Source organism: Eleginops maclovinus, chromosome 6, assembly GCF_036324505.1.
Source record: "Eleginops maclovinus isolate JMC-PN-2008 ecotype Puerto Natales chromosome 6, JC_Emac_rtc_rv5, whole genome shotgun sequence".
Taxonomy (NCBI): domain Eukaryota; kingdom Metazoa; phylum Chordata; class Actinopteri; order Perciformes; family Eleginopidae; genus Eleginops; species Eleginops maclovinus.
Window position 1 is genome coordinate 17152142 of NC_086354.1, and position 10813 is coordinate 17162954.

At 36.3% G+C, this 10813-nt stretch overlaps 1 protein-coding gene across 1 annotated transcript in view; it reads right to left on the minus strand.

The window, feature by feature from the left end:
* Positions 1-2130: 2130 nt before the first annotated feature.
* Positions 2131-10813, minus strand: part of LOC134865464 (corticotropin-releasing factor receptor 2) — a 30211-nt gene continuing 21528 nt past the window's right edge. The window contains exons 7-12 of the mRNA XM_063884992.1: positions 8896-8956; positions 8747-8819; positions 8146-8231; positions 6664-6799; positions 6160-6201; positions 2131-5133 (exon numbers count right to left, since the gene is read on the minus strand). Coding sequence (XP_063741062.1) covers positions 4993-5133; positions 6160-6201; positions 6664-6799; positions 8146-8231; positions 8747-8819; positions 8896-8956 — 539 coding nt within the window. The 3' untranslated portion in view covers positions 2131-4992. The remainder of the gene's footprint in view (positions 5134-6159; positions 6202-6663; positions 6800-8145; positions 8232-8746; positions 8820-8895; positions 8957-10813) is intronic.

Consider the following 10813-nt stretch of genomic DNA (forward strand, 5'->3'; position numbering starts at 1 on the left):
ACTCAATTGCATAGCCTGAGTAATTCAGTAAATTGTCTGCATCATTTATTTAATGTGAGGAATGCTTTTCATGTGGACTTCATGTGCATCGACCTTGACTCCAAAAGGCTCATCCTTTGTTGTGAATATAATGCTGCATTAAAATGTTATCTTTTGACAATCTTGATTATAGTGGTGCATTAAATAGATTTTTACGCTTTACTTTGCATTTTTATTAGCCAAAGGTTTGAGTTAAAGTTTATTCCTCTATTTTCTTTCTTCTTCCTTCAGGCTTTAGTGTCACTGAAATAAGAAAACATTTACTCTCTTTTGAGCATTTGATTTACATAACAGAAGTCTAACTATTACTAACGATATTACTCTCAAGAAAATGATATCAATTATTTGAGAGCGCCTCCTATTTTGTATTTTGTTTTCTTAAAGTGTATTTTCAGTCTTTAGGAGATGAATCCCTCTGCTTTGTCTCTTGAAATATAGCTCAGGTGCTTCCAATGTCTCTTGATCATCTTTGAGGCGTTTCTACACCTCAAACCAACTGTGATAAATTCAATTGATTGAACACGGTTTGGAAAGGCAAAGACGTGGCTATAAGGTTTAATAGCTGACAGTTCTTATCACGTTAACAATTCAGGTCAAGAGACCTGCCTGCTGACATGACATAGCACTGTGTTGAGGCACAGATCTGGGAAAGGTTACCACCAACTTTTCTGTTATATTGACCGTTCACAGGAGCACATTGGCCTCAATATTTCTTAAATGGAAAAGGTTGGAAACAATCACGACCCTTCATCAAGCTGGCCGACCCGCTAAGCTGAGCAATCAGGAGAGGTCCAGAGGTCCTGTGGAGATTCAACATACACTGGTCGGATGAAACCTAGATTGAACTGTATGGCATCAATTGTAAGCATCAGGATCTTGAGGCATTTTTCAGAAGCAGGGACAGAGGTGATACCTTTGATAAAAACATGGTGTTAAGTGCATAGAGTGTGTATTGCGGCTAAAGGAGCTTCGACTAAATTTCCTAAGAGTCTGAACACTCAGGAAAATGTGATGTGATAATTTAACTCTTGAATTCTGTTAATCTTAACAGGTATTAAATGTAGACTGTTGGGGGAAACAAATCATTTAAAACAATTCAAGCAAAAGACTAGAGAAGAAACTTAAGAGCTGCAGACAACATTATTTAAGCTAATTTGTTCTAATAAAAAATAATCCTATGTAGGATCTGCATTATGGATAAGATAATACTTTAAAGCATTATTGCCTTAAGTGATTGGAAACATTTTCTAACAATTGTTTGTTTTAAATTGATTCAAAGTGTTAAGGGAAACACTTCCTGGTAGCATTATAAATCAAGCATTAGAAGGCTGAACTGGTGGCCTCGGGATGTGTGGCAAGCCATTTATTTTTAGCTGAGGCAATGACTGGTGAAATGCAGTTTAGTATCCACACAAAGAAAGCTGGGGGCAAACAATCCTCAATGCAGTGCTGATGTGCTGCTTGCCTCTGGCGCTGGTACACTTCAGAACATCATATCCACTGTCCGCCTTTCATGCAGCTGTCAACCATCAAGGCATTAATTGTCACAACAAGCCTTTATTAGGCTGCATCAGAGTCGCGGCTAATTGTTTGGGGGATGTATAACTCATCGAGTCCTGAGGGTTCTGGGCACAGGCAGCAGTTTCTGCTCCACTTCACTCCATCCAAGCCTGAAAACTGTAAGTATTCATATCATATAATCCCGCAGGTGGTCTCTGAGGACACTTCAATCAAAAAACTATATCTACAAGTAACACAAATACAAGTGCCAGTAACGATGCATTAGTCTACTCTATCACAAGAATAATTATATGATAAAGTCATTAAAAGACTGCTGCATTTGTTTAATTCACTGCTCGGCAATAGAGGGATTAATAGCGAATGAATCAACTAAACAGATCCCATTAGTGCAATCGGCAGCGAATGCAGGATTGCCCAGTGTAACTGAATCGACGTCATGAATCATATTCTCTGTCAACGCAGATCACTGTTGTTTACAAGCTCCCTTGGAAATATGAAACCTTAACACGAAAAGCCAAACAACAAAAATAAGAGTATGATTTTAATTTAAATCAACATTTTTTCCTTTCACATGTGGATGTACAAATGTATATCAGTAGCACAATGATACATCATTTACAGAGCTTCCTTTTCCTTTGTTTGTAAGGCAACATAGGTGGTTCAACAAATAGCACAACATCAGTGAAATGTATTCATGTACAGTTATAAGTTAACAAAACTGACATCACACTGCATTGATTACATTTCATCCTGTACAATAAATGGTGTACAAAATAAAGTCAACACGATCTAGTTTACAAAGTGCAATGGCAACAATAGAAATATGTAGATAATACAAATGCAGGATGCTGGTAAACATGGTTTATCTCTTTGGCGAGTTGGAATAAATGATGTGTTTTCTTTATTCCTGTATGAAAATATTACACTATGTATTTAATATGCCAACATAACATGATATCATGAAAGGGTTTGCAGTGTTACAGCTGCATAATACTGGAAATAGAAATACAGAAATAGTTACAATAAAATGTTTACATTAAAAATACTTTGGATGATTAACAATTGATGTCAGTCCAGTTGAGCAGCATAACAACAACAACAACAACAACAACAACAACAACGTCTGCTGTAATGTATTAAAAAAATACAAAAAATGAAATATGAAATGTACATTTTACTTAAATGTTATGTTTGATGCAATACCTCCAAACGTGATTTACATCAAAGAAATTCTGTGTTTTCTTATTTGTAATTAAATCCAAACTAAACAGTAAATCCAGTGCATTTTATCCTGATAAAAGTATGCAATAATTACATACAAATACATAAACAAATAAATAAGTATAAAATAAAACTTTTACTTTATATATGCATTGGACAGATTGGGAAATATGCATATTTCCTTCTTGCTTGGAGTTAGATAAGAAGATTAAAACCACTTTCTGAGGGTGTTTTCAATCTTGCCATGTAAGTCTTAGATTTACAGTTAATAAGTGTATTACCAAAAATATCTCTTTAAACATTCTTACTGTACCACCTGACAGAAACAGTTACTGTATGTAAGGTAGGTCATAAGGGACACACAAAGGAGCATCTGCATTCAATCGTAAGCTTGCAGCATCATTAAGACTTCTATGATTGCTCCTAAACCTTTTTAAAAACTAACATTTATCCTCTTTATCATTTGTCAGAAGACTAAAAGTTGTTCTGGAGTTTGACTTTGCAGAAATATGAGTGTTGCCATTATTGTGAGCAGCCTGAACAGATATAGGAGTTAGGATCACAGGCAAGTGTTTGGTGCTCATTTCATCAAGCTTCTTTTCGCTGAAACCAGCAGCTTAGTAGTGACACTGATTACTAGGATGCCACAAGGATTTCATAAAGCCAAAAGAATGTAATCTGCTCCCTCTGTGCCTGCATGATAAATACACGCACTTAGCACACATATACATTACATAAATGACGAAGCACCAATTTCTCAACTCCATATATTATTTAATCTTATCTTTAATGGTTTAGAAGAAAGATTTAATTTCCCACTGCTCAACCATCAGCCTCAAACACGCATAGTGGTGACGCATCTAATTGTTCTCACAGTTCACACCTTCCTGCTCTGAGGAGGAAGAGGAAAACAAAACCCGACCAAAGGGTCAGAGAAAATAATAGAGGTGAAAAGAAAATTGCTGGAGAAGAGAAGAAGCTAAACACAATGTTTACAACAGTACAAGACAAACATATCAACACTGTTTAAAATATCAGACTTTAAGGAGAAGACTCAACCTACTCTGAGGACACTATAAAGGCTACATTTGAATGGCTTATTTGTATGAAATTATCCTCCTGTATTAACCAAAAAGAAAAACATCTAATGATCTTTTCATGAGAGAGAAGTGCCTCTGTTGAATGTAAGGCCTTCTTTTCATAGTTAGAAACATCGTTCACCTCTTCTTGCCCCAAGCCTATCTGTGTCAAAAGCATCTGTTGATAAAGCAGTTAACTCAAGGAACATTTAGCCTTTTGATATCCATCTCTCTGAAGACATCTTGCAATAATGTTTGAACAATGCACCTCTCCGACCAGGTAACAATTGAGCAAATGCCAACAAGTGCATGAGCTATTGAAGTATCCTGCAAATCCTGGAGGATTATCTTGCTCCTCTCACAACGAAAGAGCAGTAAGAAGACAGGGAAAACGAGCTAAAATAAGACTTGCTGTGATGTGACAGTTACATGAAGCCATTGTTAAAATACTCCCCAGAAGGGCTTAAACCCCGTACATGTAACATGTGCAATTTGTTTGTGGCAATTCATCTTCATACATGGTTGAATCATTTAGATACAATTAATTGATTTCACCATTCAAGAGAAATTGTCTGGCTTTTCAGTCACACTGGAAACATTACGACTAGGTCGGAGGAAACAGTGAGTTGTATCACCTCAATGTACAAACTGGACAAAGATCAATGCTTTGTGTCAATGTGCGTATGTAATGTATGTGCTATTTTAAGTGGAAAAGCACCCCAATGCGAAGCAAGACAAAGCACCTGCGTGGTTCACAAAGGACGTTCAAAAAGAAACGCTGGACGCTTCTCAAACCGGTAATGAAAGTTGCAGCCGCAATTGCTTTGGTCAACACAGCAATGTACAAATAAAATATATACATGTGTTTTTTTCTATATTTAATACATGTACCATTATACAACAGTTCAAAAGTAACCACAATGATTGTATTGGGTTAACTAACAGAGGCGATAGTCACTTCCAGTGAGAGGACAGCAGCAGTGATCAGTCCAGACAGCGCTACACGGTTGAAATTCACACACTGCGCAAATGTTCACAGTGCACGACATGGCAGTGTACTAAGGAGAGTATCTGAATTGAGACACAGCATATGTTTGTTCCCTAAAATGTTATTGTGGAGATTATGTGCTGGTCACACAGCTGTGGTCTGTTTGATGCTGTGGAAGCTGATCCGGGTGGGAGACGTGGGGATGGACATGGCTCTAGCCACTCTTACTCGAAGGGCATGGTTGTCCTGCCAGCGGTGCCACCGTTTCCTTACAGCAGAACGTACCTGAAATGTTGAGGATGAAAATGATGTGTTTAAAATGACTAGGAATAATCTGGAAGAATTATTAGAACATTATTCTAACATAAAACCTTGAATAAGTGGGCTAAACAATACCACTGTTTATTGAATATGAAGTTAAAACCAGGAGAAAGATGCAGTTAGCTTAGCATAGAGACCACCCACAGTTAAAATAAAAAGCACATGGCATCTCATTCATTTAACCTGTAACAAATGTGAAGCTAGGCTAACTCCTTTCCCGTGTTTCAAGCTAACCGTGCCAACCGTAGTTCTTTATACTTAACAAATACATAGGTTCTTATCAGTGTCAATGTCAAAGTATTTTGTTGGAGTTGAGTCCAGGTATAACCTCCTCATTTTGATCCTTTTAAGTAAATAAAAGTCTAAACATGTTGATATGCTAACAATGATTCAACGTTTGATTTCATGAAAATAATTATTTTAAATGAAACGTATGTTTTATATCCGCTGTAAATAATACAAGCCAAAGGGATGTCAATAAGGAGAAGAGATGGGCATTTATCGATATGCAACCCACTTTTTCGATCCCCCATTCAAATCAGTGTAGCACAAGTAAAGAACTTACTTGTGAGTGTAATAAATTATTGTACCATAGGGGAAAATATAAATTCTTTACAAATTCCTCATCAAATTAACAACCTCTCTGCCTCTGAGTTTCAATTATTACAAAGGTTGTGAGAGCGCAGCAGGAGGGTCTTACATTTTTCACAAACACTGACGAATGCGTAATCATCATTATTGCATTAATGGCTTATGAAACAGCTGGGAGATCAGCAATGTACTTTCATATAATTAATTTTTTCAATGAAAGATACCTGATCTCGTGCATGAACTAACCAGCGTTTCTTACTAGGAGAGTAGCAGGAGGTAAATTAATCAAGAACATCGTAGTGGGGCTTTATTAAGATGATACAGTACATCAAGCAACACATTGACATCTTAATTAAATTCATAAATACTGAGTTTTTTTGCCAAGCTCCAATGACTCACCTCTCCATTGAGAAAGCAGTAAAAGACAGACACAAAGAACCCCTGCAGAAGAAACACATTCATATTAAAAGATGTATGCGGCTGTATTGTGTAATAATTAGACATCAGATAATGGATATGGTGCAATAAGAGAGAAGAAGCAAAAGGAAGACAACATTTTTGATTGTAAAGAAGCTCTGCATGAAATCTGTTTTTCTTGGCCCACTCAATCTTACATTTAAGCACAGCAGATAGAAGGATTTTTAAAAAGGCCAAAGAGCAGACATCATGCCCACATGACTTTGTTAATCCTGTCAGCTGAGAGCCCTGAACATGAGGCAGTAGAGCCACACTGTGTACAACAACAGGCAGAATGCTACTTCCAATCATCTTCCCACAAAGAAGGCTCAAAAACGGAGAGAAATTATGAAATGATAAAATGAAATGCATTAAGCATGACTCACATTGTGTGTGGGTTTTTAAGCATTGGCCAGTGTCATACTACATCATTATCTTTAGTCTTACCTGAAAAGACTGTAAAAAGGAGTTGAAATAAATGAAAACGATTTGTGAGATGTCATCCTCCCCTGGATTTACAAAGAAAAGCATGTAGGTGATGCCCAGCAGGGGTAACAAGACCAGCGTTGCTTTCACTGCTTTCCTGTGAAGACAGGGATGGAAAATCAATAGCTACGTTCATGAACATACTATAATAAGAACTTGGATTTCATCCCAGTTGATTTTGGAGAAGGCCTGAATCTTCGTCAGTTGTCCAACTGGGGAAACAACACAGCTTTGATTCTCAAAATATCAACACATTGGAGATGAAGCCTACAGTACGGTGCAAGATGGGTCCAGTATTGCATTGTATTATACCACAGGTTTTTAAGATGTAACTACAGGTTTGTAAATGGTTAGTTAATACCAGTGCGTTATTTATCAAGTGAATTATAAATTGGTTTCAGTGAAGGGCTTGCAGCTCTTGTACCATGGGTAAGTGTTTGAACTGTCCGTTGGAGTTTTTCTCAGACAAGCTAAAGAAATACCGTAGCTCAACGGATGTGAGGGCCAAAGGCGTTTTAAAATGAGGTTGATATATTCTCAGAATACTACTCATAATAATGACATTCTGTGCCAAAGCAAGCAATTTACACATCACAGAAAATCCAATTCTCCTTGTCAAATGTTCCCCCCGCTGGTTGTATTGTTAATGCATTCCTATATAAGAGACAGCATTTTGAAGTAACCATTATGTTCTATATTTAAATTAACAATTATGCCTAACATTCCCGTCCTCCACTCAGTTAAATCTGCATGCTTCACGTCAGCATATCTGTCGCACCACAGCCGTAAATCCAACCCCAGCCTGAAATGCCTGAACTCAAGTTGTCTGAGCTGCAACAATACAAACACCCACAAAATAATCCCCCCTGAGGAGAAAAACACAGTTGACACAGTAATCAAAGGTGCAAAAGCCTTGCCACTTCCAAAGATAACTGCAGGGACCGAATGAAATGGCTCTCTTGCTCGAAGTACTGTAACTTTGTTTTGCTTGCTCAAGTCAATTTGGTTTTAGACACATTTACATACACATACACGCTTCAAGTATGAGGGTTTGTTAATGAATCACATTTGAAATATAGCTTTGAGGGTGTTTTTGTGATTCATTATTTTTAATTTACCATAATAATTGCAAGAACAGGCAATACTTAGCCAGCACGATATCAAGCAAAAGCCAAAACAACAATATGATCTCCACTATCACAGCACTGGGGGTGATTTGAATATATTGTCATTAACGTTGTTTCCTTTGATTCACAAAAGGACTTCCCTCTGAGAGGATTTAAATTAAAAAAAGTTAAAACTGTGAAAATAATTATGAAGGTTATGTAAGTCTGCTTTTCTTAATCCACTCCTTTGATGCCATTATCTTCATCGTCTCAAAACTACACACTGTCAAAGCAAAGAGCAAACAAAAGGAGAAATGTGATTTCAGTATCAACTCACCTGTACTGTATCGTTTCAGATGTGGTTGAAGCTCTTAGTTTGGTCATAAGAATTCTTACTATGTTGAAGAGGAAAACAAAGTTTATCTAGAAAGAAAAAAAACACAAAATAATTAGCTTTGAACCCGGCGCCACGGTAATCGTTCACACTGAGAGAATGAGAGCAATTTTCTCGAACAAACATTTTGTGCTCATTAAATGCTGAGTAGAAGGAGGAGAGGTCAACACAAGTCAAAGCCCCCTCCTCTTCCAACAACCAAGTGTTAGAGGAGCACACAAATCAAAACTGGTCGCTCAAATACAACACGCCGGACAAAACCATTAGTGGACACATACCAAGAAAACAATTTGAAGTTCTTTTGAATTATAATGCTTGAAATTGCCTGTACTATCATGAAGATTATTCAACCATTCCAAGTTATGTTTATTTCCAATAATGTAAATGGATTTCTTTATAAAACCATTTTCATAATGTTTTTTTCAGGAGATTTTCAAGCAGGCTTTAGTGAGACATCTCATGTGAGTGTTAATGTACAAATACATTGTTTGGATAATGTGAAAATAATAGGCATGGTTGTACAATGCATTATGCCAAATCTCACCAAAAGCACAAGAATAACTGGTCCCTGGTAAATGTAGTCCATATACTTTCCAGGTTCTTTTCCAAACCAACATCTGTTGACAGAAGAAGAAAATCAATAATATGTAATAAATTAAAGAAAACATGTGGATTTTTTCAAATTAAACTTACTGTTCATTTTCATAATACGACTTTCCTATAGCCCAGGCTATAATTATAGGGCATGGAATACCTAAAGAAATCAAAAGAGTCATGTCAAGAATAAACCAAAAATACATTTTCACAAACAAACAACTGAAAACATGATTTTTCACCAACAAACCCTCATAACTGAGCTTGATCAAAATGGATAAAAATAGCAGACCAAATAAGAAGAAACATCCTCTATTTTCTCGCTGTTGAATAACATCATTTTATGGAAGATGAACATGTATCTGAATAACAAATGTTATGGAGTTGGTGCGTGGATTCTAAGAGCAAAACATAAAACACATTGAGAAATACTTATTATAATATGAGAAAAGTTTTGCGTCAAAACGGATGCCATATGTATTCAAATATTCCACTAAGTCAATTCAAATCATCTCAGAAACAGAACAGCGCATGTTGAATTATCCATCCAGCTCTCTGATCTGAACATGAAACACATTTCAACGCCGATCTGTTGAATCAGCTCGAATTATCTAGTTAATGCACACCAAAAATGACGTAGGTGATTGACTGCAGTGCCATGACTAAAGGAGAGGACTGCCTAATTTATGGCTCAGAGGATTTGATTTTATTAGGTTTGACTTTGGCTGCCATTCTCTCTTTTAAACCAACATTAAACACTTTTGTTGTGTTATAACTCTTCTGGTTTTATTGACTTCTCATGTTCCATACTAGAACACTTTCACTCACTGCAAAGTAAACTTAATGTGGCTTGTAATTCAGAGATTATGCTTATTTGAACTGTTTTGAGACTTTGCTGCATCACAAATGCTTTTGCTGCAATTTAAAATGAAATAAAAACTAAATTAAAGCCCTTTGAAATATCTCACTGCTACTCTAAAGCACTCAGGAGTGAAGTTTAAGGACAGTCTGCTCTTTTTAAGCAAGCAGGTTATTCTTGACCTCTTCACCCTGCCTGTGAGCAAACAAGCTAATTTGGCTTCTAGCCAAATATAATTGGTGAGTGCAGAAATCCGAGGATGACCTAAAGCATACCATAAAAGTTTTATAGACAAAGTGGACGAGATGATCATAAAGGGGGAATGAAGAGTGAAATGAACTTTAATGGAGCTGAAACAGGTTTTAAAGGTAACATCATGGCCCTGGTGGAAGACAGATTTAATCTGCCCCACATAACTGTCTAATGAATTGTTATTAAAAATCCCTCAAGACTTACATTAGTGACACAATGGGAAATCTAATCTCTCTACTGCCGTTGGTTTTCGACAGAGGTGGGAGAAGTACTCAGATGGTGTAGTAAAAGTATTAAAAGAGTTGAGTAAAAGTAGAAGTACCAGACTGTAGGAATACTCTTACAATTAAAAGTCCTGCATTCAAAATGTTACCCAAGTAAAAGTTGAAAAGTATAAGCATCAAAATAAAGTACCAAAAGAAAAAGTACTCATTATGCAAATTAGTCAATTTCAGAATAATATATTATATGCTTAGATTATAATTATTAATGCATTAGAGTGTTTATTATTGCTGGTAAAAGTGCAGCTAGTTTTAACGACTTTGTATACTGCAGGGTAGCTTGTGAATTTACTCCAGGTGTATCTAAAGTCTGATTTAAGTGTTGATTATATTTCACATAATTAATCCAAATCTGTAAAGTAATTTAAGATAATAAATACATTTAGTGGATAAAAAGTGTACAATTTAACTCTAAAATGTAGTGGAGTAAAAGTACAAAGTAGCCAATAATATAAATACTCAAGTAAAGTATAAGTACCTCAGACAAACTTGTACTTGAGCAAATGTACTTAGTTACTTCGCACAACTGTTTTTTGACAACGCAGTTGTGAGAGTATTAAGACGTAAACTTCAGTACGGCTCCCAATGAGTAATAAATAGACAGTATTCCTAGGTGCTCTAATGC